This window comes from Erpetoichthys calabaricus, chromosome 17 (genome assembly GCF_900747795.2).
Source record: "Erpetoichthys calabaricus chromosome 17, fErpCal1.3, whole genome shotgun sequence".
In the NCBI taxonomy this organism is placed as follows: Eukaryota; Metazoa; Chordata; class Cladistia; order Polypteriformes; family Polypteridae; genus Erpetoichthys; species Erpetoichthys calabaricus.
The window spans coordinates 59794381-59817332 of NC_041410.2; the positions used below are offsets into that span (position 1 = coordinate 59794381).

The 22952-nt window shown below is 39.4% G+C and overlaps 1 protein-coding gene across 9 annotated transcripts in view; it reads right to left on the reverse strand.

Annotated features, from left to right (window-relative positions):
* The window catches only part of tp53bp1 (tumor protein p53 binding protein, 1), a 476929-nt gene that overhangs the window by 328830 nt on the left and 125147 nt on the right, over positions 1-22952 (reverse strand). For 7 of the 9 annotated variants that reach the window (XM_051920203.1, XM_051920206.1, XM_051920208.1 and 4 more), the window contains one exon: positions 20590-20773. The exons of the other annotated variants lie outside the window; for them this stretch is intronic. In XM_051920203.1, coding sequence (XP_051776163.1) covers positions 20590-20769 — 180 coding nt within the window. In that variant the 5' untranslated portion in view covers positions 20770-20773. The remainder of the gene's footprint in view (positions 1-20589; positions 20774-22952) is intronic. 9 annotated transcript variants of the gene reach the window in all.

Consider the following 22952-nt stretch of genomic DNA (forward strand, 5'->3'; position numbering starts at 1 on the left):
AACTTGGTGCTTCGACATACAAAGTTAAAAAACAGTCATACTTCTAAATACTCCTGCTCTTTTACTCTGCTATTTGCAAGGCTATCCCAGTTAATATTCATGTAGTTAAAGTCCCTTTTTAAAGTGCCTTTTTAATATCACTAAAAAGATGTGCGTTGAAATTACTGTCTGCATTGGATGGCATCTATAACACAATCCTAAAATAAGGCCTCTTTCTTCAATGCTTTCCAGAAGAAGCCAGATGTCTTCAGTAAAGGGGGGCTCATCGTTCAACTGAAGAGAACCTGCATTTAAATTCTGTTTGACATAAACAGCAAATCCATATCTTTTTCTGTCCATCTATTCTTCGTAAAAAATGTGTATCCCTCTCTGTTATAATCATCTTCCTTTTTTTTTTTTTTTTTTTTTTAATAATGCCAGGTTTCTGTTATAATCTCATAATTATGAGATTCATTCATACATACAACTCCAACTCTCGTTTTATTTTTGATACTGTGTTACTCATTATACTTTTGAATTTAAACATTACCAGGCATTTTTTTACACTCTTACTTGTTCCTTCGCGTACAGTTCTAAATTTGGCCTGTCCTAAACTCCTTGCCCTCCAATCCCTAGTTTAAACAATCCTCGACTAGCCTACTCATACACCTTTCCAACACATTCGTGCCTCTCTGGTTCAGATGTAATCCATTGCAGTGGAAGAGGTCCAATCTGTTCCGTTGCGAGTCCCAGTGCCTCATAAACCTATAGTCTTCTACCCTACACCAAGATATGAGCCACACGTAAATCCTTCTAATCTCCTCAACCTTACCTGGACTGGCATGTGAACTTCAGAGAAGACTAACTTGTGAGTTCGGTTCCGCAGCCTGGCATCCAACTCTTTAAATTTGTACTGCAGAACTGACAGACTACCCTTATGCATGGCATTTGTTTCAACAGGAACAATGACAACTGGATCCACCTTGTTCTGGCCAACAGCCTATCAACCTTTCCAGGGAGGTCTCTCACCCGTGCACCCAGAATTCAACAACCATGCACGATACTCTGTCTCTGGAGCAAACCTGCACTTCAATCCCCTTAGTGATAAGAGTCCCCAAATATCACTACCTCACTCTTTCTGAGAACTGGTTTTGAAGTGGCCTGTAACAGCCTACCACCTCAGAAACTTCAGAGAATATCTCCAGCTCCACAAGTACCTGAAAATGGTTTGCAACTTCCAATTCTGGGGTTGATGTCCCCAGACAGTGTGCATCCTTTTACCTTGCACCTTGTGACTATGACCCACATAAATCTCTACCTGTCTGGTCTGGTGTCTTCTCCAGAGCCACCTTAAGGATATATATATTAAGGACCTTAAGGACATATATTTGCATTTACACATTTTTAAATGGAACATACTCAGTCCTAAAATGCTAAGTCAAATTTACCTAACACTGTATCTGTAATAAACTTTTTCCTTTGGCATCATTTAACAAAAATTGTGAAATTCATTAAAACAAATAAATACCCACAGTTCACATCAAATGCATACAGTACATGTATCTGCTCATAATTTAATCTACTAGATTACAAGCAAAATGTTATATATGTACAGTAATACTACACTACAGATGTGAACAAACTGTTGGTACCCCTCAATGAAAAAAGGGGAACCCACACTTGTCTTTGAAATAACTTGAAATTGACAAACGTAATTGGCACCCATTATTGCTTATTCAATACTTCTTTGTTTTAGAGTTTTGACTCAGCAGATTATTTCCAATAATAACACTGGAAATAGCACTGACAAAAATAATGGGACCCTTAACCTAATATTTTGTTGCACAACCTTTACAGGCAATCACTGCAAACAAGTGATTTCCATAGTTCTCAACAAGACTTCTGTGCACCTGTCAGCAGATAGTTTGACCTACTCTTACAGAGCCAACTGCTCCGGTTGTGTCAGGTTTGAAGGGTGCCTTCTCTAGACTGCATGGTTCCATTAATTCCACAGATGTTACAAAAATTAAAATCAGGGTTCACAGAAGGCCAATTCAGAATAGTCCAATGATTTGTTCTTAGACATTCTTGGGTTCTTTTAGCTGTGTGTTTTGGGTCATTATCTTGTTGGAGGATCCATGACCTGCAACTCAGACAGAGCTTTCTAACACTGGGCAGTACATTTCACTCTCAAATGTCTTGATAGTTACAGCCCTACTGAAGACGAACAATTATTTTGACAATCAATTAATCTGGCAATTATTTTGTTGATCGATTGATTAGTTTAATTGTAAAAAAAAAAAAAAAATAATTTGAAATTAAACACAAAATTCATGAAATGGAACTTTTCAACAAATAAACAGATTTGTATACAATTTTCAGAAATGTATTTCTTTAAATGAACTACTTACAACAATTATAATACACTGAAAATAAATAGTAATAAACAAATAAAACATTAAGCACCACTTCTGGCTCTGGTTGTGCAATGAACACACACATACAAACTTTCCTTGAAAACATGTTTTTAATAAACTAAACTCACAATTTGACTTATAAGCACACACACAATATATATTCAGAATCACACTAAACACACTCTTCAAAATTAAACATTCAATTTATGTTGTTTTTTCTTCAGTTTCTGCAAAAGAGAACGCTTACTGGCAAACAATCATGTAGATATCAGACCACACAATATTCAACCACTGAAGAATTTGTTGCTCCATCATAACTTTAATAGTTGGCAATTGTTTTTTTTTTTAAGTTGTCATTTGTTTATGGAAATGTTGAGACTATTTTCCTTTTGCAGCAAAGCAAGTGGTTTCATTTGTGTGAAACTCAGTTCTCCCTTTGCTATGTAATATGTTGAATTTATTTTAACTGAAAGGTCATTTTTCACATCATTATTCATCTTTTTTGTTTCTGGGAACATTTTGGCACATTTGCTTGCAGCCAACACACTGTTCAGGATGCTGCATGTCATTTGCTGTTGGGAGTGTGCTCTTAGATTTTTACATTTTAAAACAGTGTGATCCTGACACAAAATTTGTTGTACTGACTACACTAGGCTTGCTGCAGCAACACTTGCACATTATCACATCTTCCTAATAATAATACATTTTATTTATATAGCGCCTTTGCCATGCTCAAGGGAATCCTCCAGATTGTATAAAAGCTGTTTGAAGTCCAATAACTAGTCTGGAACTGTTGTTTTTCCACCCCATTCCTGCCTTTTTACTTGGAAAAAGCGATGAGCCTTTCAATCATGGTTGATGTGCTGTGGGATTCATCTCTGCACTTTTGCCAAGTGTTTGATTTCCTTTGTACACGAGACTGTAAATAAAATTTTCTGCTCAGACAAGGACATACTTTTCTTTATAACCATTTCTGTAAGCACACACACGTTACTTGCGTAATGCAGTACTTTTAATTTGGTAGAATGACAGCATAAAAAAAAACAAAAAAAAAGGCTAATGACACATATTTTAGTCACTTATCATAAAACTATCAGATATGCTATGTATTGAGCCATACATGCCCAAACTATAAGACCCCCACCACCATATTTAACCAATGAGGTGGTATGCTTTGGACATTGGGCAGTTCCTTTTCTTCTTCACACTTTGTTCTTGCCATCACTCTGATACAGGTTCATCTTTGTTTTGTCTATCCGCAAAACCTTTTCCCAGAATTCTACAGGCTTTTTAAGTACTTTTTTGCAAACTGTGAATCGGCCATCCTGTTTTTGTGGCTAAATAGTGCTTTGCATTTTACAGTATGGCCTCTGTATTTATGTTCATAAAATGTTCTGTGGACAGCAGTTTCTGCCAAATGCATATCTGCCTCCTGAAGACTGTTTCTGATCTGTCGGAGAAGTGTCTGGGGCTTTTTCTTAACCATAGTGAGGATTCTTCTGACATGAGCAGGGAATGTCTATCTTGGCCTACCAGTACCTCTACAATTACTGAGCTCACCAGTGCACTCTCTGTTCTTAATGAGATTCCAGACAATTGATTTAGGCATTCCTAAGGTTTACCAATGTCTCTAAATGGTTTTATTCCTGTGTTTCAGACTCATTATGGTTTCTTTGACTTTCATTGGAATAGCTCATGTTGAACAATAGCAATTACAGACTCCAAAGGGCAGATGCAAGCCTAGTTATCTTATACTGCAATAATGAAGTAATGAAACACACCTGAGTAATCACAAGTACCTATGACACCAATTGTCCCAGATATTATGGTGCCCAGATATGGGGGGACCTATGTATGTAATTTCTACATTGTCAATGTGAATTTATTTATAAATCACAGTTATCAGTAATGCTGTAGTGAAAGTGCTTTACATTACAACATACAATGAACCTAAGTGAAATAAATAGAAATAAAGTACACTAAAATGAAATTCAGCCAGCAGTGACTTAAAGAAATGAAAGAAGATGACTAAGAGTAGGGCAACCATCAGTATCAGTTAAAGTCACTGAAAGCTAGAGAATAGAAATGGATCTTCAATCTAATTTTAAACAGTTCAATTAAAGGTGTCTCCTTAAGGTAATGAGGTAAAGAGTTCCACAGATGAGGTGCAAAAGCCTCCCCTTAGTTTTTTACTTAGAGCAAGTGACTATAAGAGACAACTGACCGGTAGATCCTAAGCTCTCAATTCAGATAAACAGGCAGGAGCATACCCATGTAATGATTTAAACACTAGGAACCAAAAAAAAAAAAAAAAGCAATTATTCAATTTAAATGTTGCTGCTAATCTGAAGCCCAAACACCAACGGCTAGAACAGCTGTTCTCTGAATCAACAGCTTGCGAGTTCGATCCCAGGTCTTCCCCGCATTTTACATTTTGAGCAGTGAGCTTCTCTTGGTATTACTATTAAATAATAAAAACATACATTTGCTTTGGAGTCTGTAACAGCCGGTGTAAAGATTTGCTACTTGTAAAAGTTAGTTTTTTGTTATTTAATTCAGTTTAATTCTCAGTCACATTCACATGGTACAAAGAACTTGCCTCTCCCTCTCAGAGTTGATGGCATTCATCTCCATTCTTTTCACAAGAGCAGCGATGACCACAGTTGGTGCAGTGGTTGATGCCTGGTCAGAACTACAATCAAAGATATAAAGATCGCTATCACACTATCATGCGGCATTTGCGCTTTTGACAACAAAAGCCACCCATTCAGAACGTGTGAAAAACGACAGATTTGCATGTACAATGCTACTCCTTATTTAGGAAAAGATCCCAGTTGTCCCATGGGAGAAAGACTTTCCGAGACTGTGGTCATAAGAGGTTTTCTGGACAAAGAAAGAACCGTAACAACTTCTTCATATCACCTTCGCTGGCTACTAAACTGCTGCACTGCAACACAACTCTGTTTGAAACCATAAATAAACTTCCACCAGCAGCTCAAGTCACTTCAGTACGTGTGCAACTCTCCACACTAGTGTTTACATCTAGCAGTGCCATGCTGACGGTGTATGCACCCAAAAAGAAGAAGTTTGTCTGCATTCCCAGTACCATGCACCAAAAAAAAAAAAAAAAATGTTCAAGTGACGACTCATGTTCAAATGACATAGCGTTTTCAAATAATTGCGTTTTCATGCATGGATGTGTGTGTACATGCATCTGTGTGACAACAACCAGACCCTTACTAATGGAGTCAGGGAAAACAAGTTCAATGAATAATTCCCAGTGATAACAGAAGTGAACAACTGGGTAAGAAACCCATTCGGCATTGAAGCATCTGCCTTGCCCAAGAACTTCACATGGCCCTGTGTGAAAAAGTAATTGCCCCCTTGTTAAAAAATAACCTAACTGTGGTGTATCACACCTGAGTTCAATTTCCGTAGCCACCCCCAGGCCTGATTACTGCCACACCTGTTTCAATCAAGAAATCACTTTAGACATCATGCCAAGATCCAAAGAAATTCAGGAACAAATGAGAACAGAAGTAATTGAGATCTATTAGTCTGGTAAAGGTTATAAAGCCATTTCTAAAGCTTTGGGACTCCAGCGAACCACAGTGAGAGCCATTATCCACAAATGGCAAAAACATGGAACAGTGGTGAACCTTCCCAGGAGTGGCCGGCCGACCAAAATTACCCCAAGAGCGCAGAGACGACTCATCAGAGAGGTCACAAAAGACCCCAGGACAACGTCTAAAGAACTGCAGGCCTCACTTGCCTCAATTAAGGTCAGTGTTCACGACTCCACCATAAGAAAGAGACTGGGCAAAAACGGCCTGCATGGCAGATTTCCAAGACACAAACCACTGTTAAGCAAAAAGAACATTAGGGCTCGTCTCAATTTTGCTAAGAAACATCTCAATGATTGCCAAGACTTTTGGGAAAATACCTTGTGGACTGATGAGACAAAAGTTGAACTTTTTGGAAGGCAAATGTCCCGTTACATCTGGCGTAAAAGGAACACAGCATTTCAGAAAAAGAACATCATACCAACAGTAAAATATGGTGGTGGTAGTGTGATGGTCTGGGGTTGTTTTGCTGCTTCAGGACCTGGAAGGCTTGCTGTGATAGATGGAACCATGAATTCTACTGTCTACCAAAAAATCCTGAAGGAGAATGTCCGGCCATCTGTTCGTCAACTCAAGCTGAAGCGATCTTGGGTGCTGCAACAGGACAATGACCCAAAACACACCAGCAAATCCACCTCTGAATGGCTGAAGAAAAACAAAATGAAGACTTTGGAGTGGCCTAGTCAAAGTCCTGACCTGAATCCAATTGAGATGCTATGGCATGACCTTAAAAAGGCAGTTCATGCTAGAAAACCCTCAAATAAAGCTGAATTACAACAATTTTGCAAAGATGAGTGGGCCAAAATTCCTCCAGAGCGCTGTAATAGAGTCATTGCAAGTTATCGCAAATGCTTGATTGCAGTTATTGCTGCTAAGGGTGGCCCAACCAGTTATTAGGTTCAGGGGGCAATTACTTTTTCACACAGGGCCATGTAGGTTTGGATTTTTTTTTCTCCCTAAATAATAAAAACCACCATTTACAAACTGCATTTTGTGTTTACTTGTGTTATATTTGACTAATGGTTAAATGTGTTTGATGATCAGAAACATTTTGTGTGACAAACATGCAAAAGAATAAGAAATCAGGAAGGGGGCAAATAGTTTTTCACACCACTGTATATACACATACATTCATACATACACACACATATATATATATATATATATATATATATATATATATATATACACACATACATACATTCATACATACACACATCTATATATCTATATATCTATACATATCTATATCTATATATATATATATATATATATATATATATATATATATATATCTATATCTATATCTATATCTATATATATATATATATATATATATATATATATATATATACACACATACAGTGCATCCAGAAAGTATTCACAGCGCATCACTTCTTCCACATTTTGTTATGTTACAGCCAATGGATTAAATTCATTTTTTTCCTCAGAATTCTGCACACGACACCCCATAATGACAACGTGAAAAAAGTTTACTTGAGGTTTTTGCAAATTTATTAAAAATAAAAAAATTGAGAAAGCACATGTACATAAGTAATCACAGCCTTTTCCATGAAGCTCAAAATTGAGCTCAGGTGCATCCTGTTTCCCCTGATCATCCTTGAGATGTTTCTGCAGCTTAACTGGAGTCCACCTGTGGTAAATTTAGTTGATTGGACATGATTTGGAAAGGCACACACCTGTCTACAGGCTCGAGGCACAAATCTGGGGAAGGTTACAGAAAATTTTCTGCTGCTTTGAAGGTCCCAATGAGCACAGTGGCCTCCATCATCCGTAAGTGGAAGTAGTTCGAAACCACCAGGACTCTTCCTAGAGCTGGCCGGCCATCTAAACTGAGCGATCGGGGGAGAACGGCCTTAGTCAGGGAGGTGACCAAGAACATGATGGTCACTCTGTCAGAGCTCCAGAGGTCCTTTGTGGAGAGAGGAGAACCTTCCAGAAGGACAACCATCTCTGCAGCAATCCACCAATCAGGCCTGTATGGTAGAGTGGCCAGACGGAAGCCACTCCTTAGTAAAAGGCACATGGCAGCCCGCCTGGAGTTTGCCAAAAGGCACCCAAAGGACTCTCAAACCATGAAAAAGAAAATTCTCTGGTCTGATGAGACAAAGATTGAACTCACGTTTGGAGGAAACCAGGCACCAGTCATCACCAGGCCAATACCATCCCTACAGTGAAGCATGGTGGTGGCAGCATCATGCTGTGAGGATGTTTTTCAGTGGCAGGGACTGGGAGACTAGTCAGGATAAAGAGAAAGATGACTGCAGCAATGTACAGAGACATCATGGATGAAAACCTGCTCCAGAGCGCTCTTGACCTCAGACTGGGGTGACGGTTTATCTTTCAGCAGAACAACGACCCTAAGCACACAGCCAAGGAGTGACTTCAGGACAACTCTGTGAATGTCCTTGAGTGGCCCAGCCAGAGCCCAGACTTGAATCCGATTGAACATCTCTGGAGAGATCTTAAAATGGCTGTGCACCAACGCTTCCCATCCAATCTGATGGAGCTTGAGATGGAGCCTACTAAAAGGCAAAGCCCTCACTCACTGACTCACTCATCACTAATTCTCCAACGTCCTGTATAGGTAGAAGGCTGAAATTTGGCAGGCTCATTCCTTACAGCTTACTTACAAAAGTTAAGCAGGTTTCATTTCGAAATTCTATGCGTAACGGTCATAACGGTCGACAACGTCCGCCATGTTAAACTTTCTTATTTATGGCCCCATCTTCATGAAATTTGGTAGGCGGCTTCCCTGCGCTAACCGGAACCGATGAACATACTTATTTCGGTGGTATGATGCCAATGTCGGCCACCATATTGAACATCCAACGGTCTTTGTTACTTATGGGCCCATCTTCAAGAAATTTGGTACGCGGGTTCTCAACGCTAACTGAATCCTACTTACGTACATATATACGTCCATAGCCTGTAGCTCGGTCGCGGTGTGAGGCGGCATTGGGTCCCCCATCCCCACGCCTCCCACGTAGTTGGCTGGCTGCCTATATAAGGCCGTCAGTCGCTCCGTTCTCTTCATTCCCTTCCTTGCTTCGCCACGGTATTCACGTCTCCCTGCTGATAACTGCAGCCTTTTTATTTAATCTCCTTTTAATCTCCGCGGTTTTACTGTTCGTTTATTACGATTATAGTTATTGTGTAGGTATTTTAGACTTAGTTTAAATTGTTCAGGTACCCATTTCCTTTATCGTTCCAACCATACCCCCATTAACATGTCTATCGAGGTGATCACCATCGATCAAAGAACTGTCACTTACCGAGTGGTTTCCATGCCCGGAGATGGCGCCTGCCTTTTCCATTCTCTGTGTTACATATTGCACGGCCATATCAGGCTCACTCTTGATATCCGGAAGAACATTGTGTCTTATGTATTGAATGACTGGGACAAGTTCAAGGTGTGGACTAATGACGGTACAGGAGATAATTATACTACGCAAGAGCACTATAAGAGTGAAATGCTTAAGCCCTTCACCTATAGTTCTGCATGTGAGTTGATGGCTGCCGCTGAATTGTTCGGTTGTCGCTTTCAAGTGTACCGAAATGGCCAAATATTTTACACCTTTGGACAACCGCCAATGCCTTTCACAAAGCCTTCTTCAAAATATTTACCCCAATCTATGAAATCTCCACGAAAACGACGTGTCTTGGTTGAGGGAGAGAGCTATCCTGACACCAACAAATGACATGACTACGACTATAAACCATGTTTTACTTCAAGAACCACCTTCACAACCGAAAACATATCAGTCTGTGGATTTAGTCGTGGAAGTGGAAGACGCGGTGCACTATCCGGTAGAGTTTCTCCACACTCTGAATCCTCCAGGCACTCCTGAGCATAATCTAATTTTAAAGGTTGGGGCACCAATAATGTTACTGAGAAACTTACAGCCACCGAAACTTTCTAACGGCACGAGACTTCAGGTCACGTGTCTGCAAAAGAACCTAATTGAGGCAACTATTTTTACTGGCAGTGGCTCAGGGGAGAGAGTTTTTATTCCTCGTATCCCCGTTATACCCTCTGATCTCCCATTTCAATTCAAACACCTCCAATTGCCAGTAAGGCTCTGCTTCGCAATGACAATTAATAAGTCTCAGGGACAGACCCTACAAAAGGTTGGCATTGATTTGAGGAAAGATTGCTTTTCACATGGCCAACTGTATGTTGCATGCTCAAGAGTAAGCAAACCGCACAGCTTGGTCATATTACTACCGGAGGGCCGAACTGACAACATGGTATACAAAGAGATCCTTAACAAATAATTATTGGTATATTTTCCTTCAGTTTAAAAAGGTTTACTTTTCTTCTTAATAAAAATTTTAAGGCAGTACTTTGCCGCTGCAAAGCGCGGGTATTTTGCTAGTATATATACAGTGGAACCTCGGGTCACGAAAGTCTCGGACCACGTACAAATCAGGTTACGACCAAAAAGTTCGCCAAACTTTTGCATCTGTTCACGACCACACACTCGGGTGACGAACAAATCAGTTTCCCTTCCGGTTCGTACGCGCCAATGATTTCCGCACGTGTTCAGTCTCTCCCTGTGCATTCCCTGTGCAGCCAGCGAGTGAGCAAGAGAACGCAAGCGTGCGAGAGAAAGCGCGAGCAAGAGAGAAAGCGAGAGAGAGAGAGTGAGCGCAAGCAAGCGAGAGAGAGAGGGAGCGTAAGCAAGCGAGAGAGAGAGGGAGCACGAGCAAGCGAGAGAGAGAGAGGGAGCACGGGCAAGCGAGAGAGAGAGAGGGAGCATGAGCAAGCGAGAGAGAGAGGGAGCGCGAGCAAGCGAAAGAGAGAGGGAGCGCGTGCAAGCGAGAGAGAGAGGGGGCACGAGCAAGCGAGAGAGAGAGGGAGCGCGAGCAAGCGAGAGAGAGAGGGAGCGCGAGCAAGCGAGAGAGAGAGCCCAAGCAGAAGAAGTAAACATTACACAAGTAAGTAAGTAAACATTTAGTTTACAATTACACTGTGCATTCTATGGTATAAGTAACTATTTTTGTGCTTAAAAATCTTAAAAAACACAGTGAACCCTCATTTATCACGGTTAATCCGTTCCAGACTCTACTGCGATAAATGAAGTAGGATTCTTTATTTATAAATTGAGTATTTTCGCAGTTAGAGTATAGAAAACCTGTTTACAACCTTCTAAATACGTTTTTTAACATTATCAGAGCCCTCTAGACATGACATAACACCCTTTAGTCACCATTACACTCGTATTACCCAATATATTAGACAAAATAAGAGAAAATAAGACATATTAGACGTTATAAATATCATATTATTTTTGTACTGTACATTTAATTACACACACACACACAGTTCTTACACACAACCACCAACCTATGAAGGCACAAGCTCAGTAGGAGAGTCTTCAGGTTGTAAGCTGGAGCGCTGATCGCACCCTCAGAGGACACGGACGCCCCTTGGAAATCCCCTGAAACAGCTGACAGTCTACCTTCACATTGCTCCTTACCCTTCTTACTTGCGCTATAACGCGCGATAAACCTCTCACGTGGTACTCCGCTTACTTAAAAGTATTGTGCAGCGCCTCTCAGCTTTGGAATTGGTTGTTTTGTTTCTCTCTCTCTCTCTCTCTCTCTCTCTCTCTCACAGACATTCTCTGCTCCTGGCGGAACTGTCATCTCATCTCTGACTTGCCATGGAGCACGTTTAAACTTTTGAAAAGAGACAAATGTTTGTTTGCAGTGCTTTGAATAAAGTTCTTTTTTTTCAACAACCTCCTGTGTCTTTGTGCAAATCTGTGACCCAAGCGTGACAAGGTGGTGCAGTATTTTCAGCAGGTGTGTCGTTGTCTTCTTCCGCTGAAGGAGTACTAGGAGCAGGCAGTGGGTGTCTGGGTGCGCGGCTGAAGAACATCTTGATAGGCAGTTGCTGGTGCTGTCTTTTCATATGCGTGAGGAGGCTTTTGTAGGGTATTGCCATATTTGATCATATCCAAGAGTTTCACCTTCTCTTGGATGGTAAGCATGTTCCTCTGGAGCTTAGTTTCATTGTCAGAAGGCTTAGAAAAAGCAGCACGTTTAGGAGCCATCGTGGGGATTAGATAAAAGTTCTCAGAAAGCGCATGCATAGTGACGTAAGCGTGTATGAGAAAAAAATCGCGATAGAGTGAAGCCGCGAAAGTCGAAGCGTGATATAGCGAAGGATCACTGTATATATATTTGCATACAGCTCATACGGTCCGGAACGAATTAATTGTATTTACATACAATCCTATGGGGGAAATTACTTCGGGTCATGACCAAATCGGGTTGCGACCAGAGTTTTGGAACGAATTACGGTCGTGACCCGAGGTTCCACTGTATATATTTATTATATACACACACGTCTATACATATACTGTATATAAATTTATACTAGGCCTGGGAAAGTTAAAGCATTGATTCTTTCAATTAATGGGACCTGTTTAATACATTAAATATTGTTGCATCCAGGGCTGGCAAAAAGGAAAAGCACCACGCAAGGCAGAATTTTCGTGTATTTTTTTTTTTTTTTTAAACTTTACAAAACAATAATAAAAGTAACTTGTGTACCTAAAGAATTACATTCACATCCAGTGTTGTATTTAAATACTACGTTTAAAATTTTCACTTAAATGTTTAACATTTTGTATTACACGGTTCACAACGATATGCCACATGTCAATATGTAGCACTAGTATTAACTTTCTTGAGTTATATATCAGAACTAGCAAAATACCCGCGCTTCGCAGCGGAGAAGTACTGTGTTAAAGAGGTTATGAAAAAAAAAAAAGGAAACATTTGAAAAATAACGTAACATGATTGTCAATGTAATTGTGTTGTCATTGTTATGAGTGTTGCTGTCTTTTATATATATAATATACACACACACACACACACATAAACATATATATACATATACATATATATATACATATCTACATATACACATATCTACATATACACATCCACATAAACATATATATACATATACAAATTTACATATCTACATATATATATATATAGACATACATATATACATACATACATTCACATACATATATATATATATACTGCATATATACATATGTACTTATTGGCTCCTGTATTTAGGATATGGCAGGTTGAATAATGGACGGATGGACATCTGTATGCATAGCCGTATTTGCCCGTTTTCGTTTTTTTTCTTTGTTCAGTAATATTTCAGTAAACCCGGAGCTTGCCAGTTCAAATCCTGGTACTGACACCACTGTGTGACCCTGAGGAAGTCACTTCACCTGCCTGTGCTGCAAAAAACAAAAGTAATGTAACAAATTGTACCTCAGATGTTGTAAGTTGGTGGAATAAAGGCATAAGTAAAATAGATAAATATGTATTATACACATAGGAACTATTCATTTATTTCAAGTTAAGTCATCTGCAGCAAACTTTTATAAATGAGGGGTTCTGATTTTTAGATAGTGCAAACTGTTTCTTCTTCATTGGCGTTTTCTCTTGGAGAGCTTTTTTCATTTCATTGAAAATGAAAGCAGCAGCTGCCAAAATATGTAGCTTTCTTATTAATTTTTCAACATTGTGTAAAATAAATGTATAAAGTAACATAAAAGGTTTAAATACTGGTTATTCTTTTACACTAAAATATTACTAAAGAGATACAAAAAAAGTAAAATGGATATGTTCTTTTTCTTTAAGGAGATTAAATATTACTGAAGAAAGAAAAAAAAAAATTAAACAGCCAAATGGGGCTATGCATACGAACTTAAAAGGTTTAAATAAAACAGAAATATATATTTTATTTTTACTTGCTTAACTTGTGGAGGGTGTATCCTGTAGCAAAGCCCTAACTTTTTTCGTGAAAGCCCGTTTCAGTCAATAAGTCTTAAAAAAACGTGTAAAGATATTGACAATAAGCTACGCAAACCCAGGAAGACATGGAATCGTTTAAATCAAGTATCATTACATCTTCCTTTCTTAAAGAGAAGTAAGGCAGTACTTATAAGCTTACATATTTATATATAGACATACATATCTATATCCGAAGCCGTGCAAGCACACTCTTGAGAATGCAACGTATAGTTGTACAGAAGAAAAGCAATCTTGCCTCAAATGAATGGCAACCTTTTGTAGGTCTATGAACTTAATTTAAACTTTAGGTTTACACGGTGCTTTCCTTCCGAAGTACCTGCACTCATGAATATGTCTGTATGTGTCAGTCGGTCAAATCCACGCGCTTCGCACCGGCGAAGTACCGCTTTTAAATTTTTATTAAGAAGAAAATAAAACGTTTTTAAATCGAGGGAAAATATACTAATAACAGTTTGTTAAGGATCTGTTTTTTTGTGAAGCTGCCTTTACTCGAGTGATCACTTCGACCTGACTTGGTGGCCAAGTATAAGCGTTACCTGGTAGGTAACCACCCATACAATCAGATTGTGAATCAGACTACGAATGCCGTGAATGTAATTACACACTCACTGCACTTGCTTACGGTAATCGAACCTGGGACGTCAGCGCTAGAGGGGCTTAGCAGCGGTGAAGTATTGCTTTTAAATTTTAATTAAGAACAAAAGAAAACCTCAGAGGTTCGATTCCCGAAAGGGAGTGAAGAGAGTGTCCGGTTACCTACCAGGTAACGCTTATGGTTGGACAGCAAGTGACGTAACATCAGCCACGGTGCCTTCAGTTGTGAGAAGCAGATCATAGAATGATTGAAAATAGTTTTGCATTTACCTTTTTAGTAAAAGGCGAGCTTTTAAGCCTGAGAAATCACCCCGTAAATGCACACGTTTAATTGCACGTGTTAATATGTATGCTTACACAGTATTAAAAGACACTCAAAAATTAACGTCATTTACCATCAGCCACGGTGCCTTCAGTTGTGAGAAGCAGATCATAGAATGATTGAAAATAGTTTTGCATTTACCTTTTTAGTAAAAGGCGAGCTTTTAAGCCTGAGAAATCACCCCGTAAATGCACACGTTTAATTGCACATGTGTTAATATGTATGGTTACACAGTATTAAAAGACAGTGAACAACGTCAGTTACCTTTGTTCCCGCGTTTGATAAAAGGCGAGCTTTTAAGCCTGAGAAATCACCCCGTAAATGCACACGTTTAATTGCACATGTGTTAATATGTATGCTTACACAGTATTAAAAGACACTCAAAAATTAACGTCATTTACCTTCGTTCTCGCGTTTGACTCGTGCTGTAAATCTCTTCCTTGTTTTTAGTTCACGTGATTACGTAGGAGGTGTGATGACGCGATACGTGACTCCGCCTCCTCCATTAGAGTATATGGACAAAAAATATGTTCCAGTTATGACCATTACGCGTAGAATTTCGAAATGAAACCTGTCTAACTTTTGTAAGTAAGCTGTAAGGAATGAGCCTGCCAAATTTCAGCCTTCCACCTACACGGGAAGTTCGAGAATTAGTGATGAGTGAGTCAGTCAGTCAGTGAGTCAGTGAGGGCTTTGCCTTTTATTAATATGTATAGATCTTTATTTTATTAACCAAGTATGAAGACATAAAAAGAATTTGACTCTGGTTTTAGTGACTCTTCAATTATAAGTTTCATACAGAGAACGTAAATAAATATATATATATATACACATACTAGGGGGCTCCGCCCCCTGCTCGCTTCGCTCGCCAACCCCTGTGTTTGGTTAATCCATCCATCACCCAACCTGCTATATCCTAACTACAGAGTCACTGGGGTCTACTGGAGCCAATCCCAGACAAAACAGGGCGCAAGGCAGGAAACAAACCCCAGGCAGGGCGCTAGCCAATCGCAGGGCTCGCACACACACACCAAGCACACACTAGAGACAATTTAGAATCGTCAGTCCACCCAACCTGCATGTTTTTGGACTGTGGGAAGAAGCACCCGGAGGAAAGCCACGCAGACACGGGGAGAACATGCACACTCCACGCAGGGAGGACCAGGGAAGCGAACCCAGGTCTCCTAACTGTGAGGCAGCAGCACTACCCACTGCACCACCGTGCCACTGTTTGGTTAATCGAATATACAATTTTAAAAGTTTTTTTTTTCTTTGGAATTGTTTGTTTCATTAGTTGCACTTTTTACTTTAAAGGTTTATTAAAAACAATATATGGAATTACCTTTTCTTCAAGATCGCATTTAACTTTGAATCCGTTTTTGGAGATACATTGTGACAACACAACGTATAATCGCCCGTGAGTGAATATTGTTTCTGTTTCTCTAATAAATAATCCGACGTTTTCTAAGGTTTTCCCTTTGATTTGTTAATTGTCATAGCAAAAGCTATTCTCACGGTAAACTGTAAACATTTTAATACGAATGGCATATCACGATCTCCTTTGGTGTCTAATGTTATTTGCGGAATATATACATCTCCTTACTTGTCACCTGTTAAAATTTGCATCACTTCTCCATCATCATAAATATACACCTGACCAAATTGTGTATTCTTTGAAATTAAACTTGTCGTTGCTTAAATTGTTGTAGGACGACATTGCTTTGTCCTGCTAGTTTTTCAATTACACCTGGCTCTGATGATTAATCACATTTTGTTTGCGCTGAGATCTTTACTATCTTTTTTTTTTTTTGATACTTTAGCGACTGACGTAATAGTGTCACAAAAGTTTTACTAGAACAATCGCCGACTTCGTAACCCCAAACACAACTGTCTAGCACCCTCTCAGTCCCCTCCTCCCCCGGGTCTCTCCTCCCCCGTACCGCATCAATCAGTACCCCACTATCAGTCTTTCGTGCTGTACTCCGCCCCCCTCAATCAGGCCTATCAGTCACTTAAAACAAAAAAAGGCTTCAACCTGCTGGCGAGCAGCCTGTTCTGCTTGTCGCATGTCGTTGTTTTAAGAGCTGGGAGCACATTATGCATGTCTGTCAAAAGCAATCCAACAGCTGCTTAGTTAGAGGTCAGTGGACTTGTTTTAAATGATGGCTCACTGACTTATCTCGCGTGACGTTGTAAAAATAATAATTGTCCTTTATTTCCGGCCCGGGCGTGGTTAAATCTCTTTCTTGCAGAACATATAACGCTGCTCCCGTTTATGAAGTTCTAATCTTTTAATTCTGAGACCTATTGGACATGCTTTGTTTTCAATTCCATTTGTCCTGGGCTGGTTATCACTTTCCTTATTTTCTAAATTTGTACCTAGATTATTGTTTTTCTTTTTAGCATTTTTTTCTCTCCACCGCGCTTTTCTTTCGTCTTCGTTTCATTTCTACCCTATTCATTTCATTTCTACCGTACTGACCTTATACACTTTATATGCACTGAGAGCCATGGAGCTGTGTGTGCTGCGTGACTGCCTTTACACTACTGATTTTTTTTTGCCCGTGGTCTTATCTTGTAAGTAGGGCGTGTCTTGCACCTTTGGTCTTGCGGGTCTTTAAAATTGTCTTCCGAGAGGATCACGTATCGTAGCCTTGCTTTTGCTTTCCAGGATTTCCTTTCATATATATATATATATATATATATATATATAATGCATGCAAGGTGCAGAGTGCAATTCAGTGCGAGAAATAAACACTTTGGGGGGGAAATATTAACAAATATGAACTTGCAAGACCTTGGGAAGCCCAGGGGATGAAACTAACCATTTGTGAGCTTGATGGCCTGTTAGAAAAATCTGTTCTTATATCTATTTGTTTTGATGTATATAAATCAATAATGCTAAGACCAGACTCAGTGATTGCTATGTAAAACTGAATCAGCAGATCCCGTGGAAGGTTAAACTTCCTCAGCTGTCACACAAAGTACATTCGCTTTTGTGCCTTTTTAATGATGGATCCTACATTGGTCTCCCATTTCAAGTCCTGGGAGATTATACATCCCAGAAACGTGAAGGTTTCCACAACTTTTACAACAGTATTAAGTATGGGGGGGGTGGGGTAATATTGTGGGACCTCTAATAAAACCCAGTGTCATCTCCACAGTTTTAAGAGTGTTTAGCTCCAGATTGTTATGACTACACCAAAGAGCCAGCTGCTCATCCTCCCGTCATGCATCATCCACATATTTGAGGAGTTTGACAGAGGGATCCTTAGAGGTGCAGTCGTTACTGTAGAGGAAGAACAGCAGTGGGTAGTTCACACATCCCTGGGGGGGCGCCCGTGTTAGCCATATGATAGCTAGATGGGGGTTTCCCCAGTTTCACCTGCCGTTTCCTATTGGTCAGGAAATTGGTGATGCATTGACAAGTGGAGGTAGGGCAGAAAGTTTCGAGTGGAGGAGCTCTGGGATTATTGTGCTCAAAGCAGAGCTGAAGTCCACAAACAGAATCCTTGCATATATGCCTGGGTTGTCAAAATATTGTAGGATGTAGAGCAGACTTATGTTGACTGCATTATCCACTGACCGGTTCTCTCAGTAATCAAACTGAAGGGGGTCCAACAAGAGAGCTGTGATGTCCTTCAAGTGAGTTAACACCAGTCTCTCAAAAGTCTTCATGATCACAGGCTGACATAGGTGCTGGGGAGTGGGTGGAAAGGAGATGGGGAGGAGAGTTTAGGTCTCTAGTACCTCTGTATTTAACTCACCAGTCTGCCAGCCAGTTACAGTGCTGACTGCCCCGATATAATGACAAAATTGTATGAAATAGAAGTATAATGACTATCCCTACCCATGTTCAAGTTTTGCAGTATTTTCGCTAATTTATGCAAAGAACGCAACATAACAATCCAAGTAATGCATGGTGTCAGATTTTAAGCGAGATAGCAGCTACAACAATCTTTTTTAGCGTGCCAGGAGCGAAGGTTTCGGTAGAGTAGTGTTTTCCAACCATTTTTCAGTGGTGGCACACTTTTTGTAACCCCAAAAGTACCAAGGCATACCACGATTCTACCAATCACAAAAGCATTAAACCTATACACATGCTAAACTGCCTGCAAAATGGCAATCACAGAGATGCTCTTGGCTCTTGGAGAAGATCTTGGCTTCTCTAGGTAGCCTTGTCCTGCTCAGACAGGTCTCGACCACCTGAGAAGCACGTCTCTCACTCAGATCAGGACCCAGGAACACCATGTTATTATTTTCATACCACACCAGTTGAAAAACATTTGTATAAAGTGTAATCATGAAGTCGGTGCTGGTGATGAAAAACTGAGCATAGTATTTACAGAGTTTTAACGCATGTTTCAACGTATGCCCAGAGATACTTATTCTTTCAATCAAATCAGTCTTCAGCAGTGCATTCAATGTCAACAGTCATTTCAATTTAAATTTGTGATTCAGTGTGTATTTACTTCATGATTTATGTATTAATTTTATAATTACATGTATTAATGTTAGATGTGATTAATCATAATTAAATTATACATTTTTGAAATTAAGTTTTTTTTTTTTTTTAATCAATTCCAAGCCCTAATTTATATATACACACATGCTACATATTACTCTGAAGTAACAAGTAAGGAATTTATGACAATGTACATATATATGTACAGGTACTCATTCAAACCTTTCCTTCCTAAATTAATTTTCATACCAGTCCTTAAAACAATTTCTGTTTACTACACTACACACAGACAAACATTACATTTTGTATAACAGATTGGGACTTTTGCGCTACAATTCACATATCTTCTTCTGCCTTCTGCTGCTGGCGCCCCACAAAGGTTTAATGTGTATTTATTTATTTTATTCTTGTTACTTTTTTTCTTGCATTTCACATCTGAAATAAATTAAGTTCATACATTTTCATATCAGCGACTTCTAGGTCTGGGTCACAGGGTGGAGGTAATTCCTTTCCCAGCAGCCCTGGATGCAAGGCAACAAGCATCCCTGGACAGGACCCTACAGCTAGTCACACACACATACAACTAAACCATTCACACAGGGGCCAATATAGAGTGCCCAACCAGCCTAAACAGCACATTTTTGGCATACAAGCCAACAGCTGGCATACTCAAAACAGAGTAGTGGAACAGTGACTTTTGATTATTTCGGGAAAGATGGCAAATCCTCACATGAAACTAAATGGCAGTGGCTACGTGCAATACAAGTACATTCAATTGAAAAGTGATCCTCCTATGAAAGTTTGCACAGCATGATTAAAGGACATTCAGTGGAAGAGGGTAGGGGAGAGAGTGAGTGTTCATTAGAAACTGTGAGCAGTGCGGCATGGAGCGGTGCAATACAAGTACATTCAAGTGCAATTCAATTGTGGTTTGGTAAGTGTCCACGTGAAACTGCAAGCAGATAAGTTGTCAGTACTCTATGCTAAAACTGTAAGAGCACTACTCAGAAAACTAACATAAGGAAAATTTGCAGCAGATAGTCTCAAAGAGAATGGTAATTGAACATAATGACAAGCAGCATTACAACAAAAAGAAAGAAAATAATTTTTCAAATACTGCAGGGAATTTCATTTTAGCAGATTAAATATGGACGATATTCTGCAAAATAGTGATGACTGCAAAGAGGGGGCAGCATAACAACCATGTCAAAGAATGTAATGTGCTGTATACAGAGAGCATCCAGAAAACACATAAAAAAGTAATCAGCTCATTGACTAAACTTACACAACATAAATAGCTACTCTACTCACCAGTTCAGGGCTGCGAGTGCTAGACTGTAAGCTAGAAAGACGTTTTGCCAAAAGGGTATGATAGCCTCTATCTGGGTCATCTTCCATTGCTACACTTTCTGGCTGGGAGTCTTCTACAATCAGACAGGGAGCCTCTTGCTGGGAGAGACCTGGGTCCAGTTCACTACTTCCAGGGTCCATTAGCCTACGAAATAATTTAATCAGACAATTATACCATCCTGTACTATTTTCAAGGCCCACTTAATCGCAGGGAACTGCAGCCTTTACCAGCAAGTAGGGGTGGGCGGTATGACCAAAATTCTATATCACGGTATTTTTCTAAATTATCCCGGTTTCACAGTATTTGACGGCATTTTTTTCCCATACATGAGTGGATGTTAACCACATTTTCCACTGCAATTACTGGCTAAGAATAACCTATTCCACGGTCATGAGCATTGTACATTGTACAAAAACAAAACATTTTAATGTGCACACAAGTATTAATACAGGTTTGCATTGCCCCATAAAGTTATAGTTTTCAAGGGGGTGGCACTAATCAAGAGAAGGAAATCACATTGCATGACAGATGCAGTTAAAATATAGAACCTTTTAATTGAACAAATTTTGCAAAAACTTAAACTATAATTTTGAAAACATATTTTCAACCATCCAAAGAGGTATTTAGAAGTGCTTGTCAAAAGTTGTATTGTACTGAACATGTCTTAGAAAAGGAATAAATAGTAAAGATTTTTTGTAAAACAACTACACTTTCTGTTAATGTTAACAATCTCTGTCCACCTACACGTTAAAGTGACTTTTTAAACAACTTTACCATCATTAAACTGCATAATATTTAAACTAATAAATAATAAAAATAAAATAAATAATTGTATTATTACTGATAGTTGCACTATTACTTCAAGGCTTCAAGCCCAGGTGCATTACACAGTATTCACCAAATTAAAATAAAATAAAACAAGTGTAATCTTGGTGATGATATCTTTACCAACTGAACCATCATTTAGGCAAACTGCATTAATATGGACCTTGCTTCAAGCTAAGCTATATGCATAAATAATAAAACTGCAACTTGCATTTATAATGCTATTTGTGGTATAGCCCTACGGAATCGTATTAGGGCCACAGTGAAGAAAAAAAAAACTATACGTCGAGAATAAAGTCGACATTTCCACTTTATTCTCGCCGTATATTTTTTTTTTCTTCACTGTGGCCCTAATACGATTCCGTAGGGACATTTCCACTTTATTCTCATAGTTTGTAATTAAAGTAGAATGTCGTAAACTAAACTTCATCCTAAAATCATTAATTTACTAGATTTTCTCAAACCCCGTCATAAGTTAATGTAGCATATTAAATGCTTTGTGGTAAGTGTTCCCCGACCCAGTTGTTAATCACTCCGCTTCTTAAACTGACTTCCTCCGCACTAAGAGGAGACAGTGGTCACCGCACAGAATACATTCACTGTATGATATTCCTGCTCTCTGAATATTTAGAATGCTAAGATAAATACTTGATATCATTTTCATGATGAAATGCATTAAAGCAGGTATTAAACATGCACGGTAGTGTGGCAGTAGTGCTGCTCCCTCGCAGTAAGGGGTCCCCAGGTGTTCTGTTCAGTGTAGAGTTTATGGCAGGTGTGACGAGGCTCCAAAAAACTGGATGTATGAATGGGTATCACACAGGTTTAACTTAAATATTGTGTAAATGTTGGGTTTGTGATCTGGTGGTCGGAGACACGAACACAGAATTCAATGGATGTTCTTCTGAGCAGGCTTTCTTTATCGCACGCGTGCTATCTCTATCTGACATACCAAAACCCCAATTCCTATCCTTCCTTTTTCTTTCTCCACATAACCAATCACCACACGATAAATGTCTTTGTGAAATTAAAACTAGTTATAAACTTAGCCCACAGAGTGTTCAGAACTTTAAAAATATCTTCGTTACACATGTTTAATTATGCCATCCATTCAGGGTTGTGCCCATCCCTGAACGAGTCGCCAGCACATCGCAGGATGAATACTGGGTCAATATAGCATAACAAAACCCCACATCCTACATGACTTTGAAAGGAAACTGAAGCACGCCGAGTAAACCCACCAGAAAAACATGCAAACTCAAGGCAGGGTACACCCGAGACACCCTTGCTGCGAGGCAGCAGTGTAACCTCCACACTGCCGTGCCCCCACATGAGTAATACATGCTTTAATGCATTTCACCATGAAAATTATATCAAGTATTTATCTTAGCATTCTAAATGTTCAGAGAGCAGGAATATCATGAAGTGAATTTATTCTGTGCGGCGATCGCTGCCGGTGCCTCCTCTTAGTGCAGAGGAAGTCAGTTTAAGAAGCTCG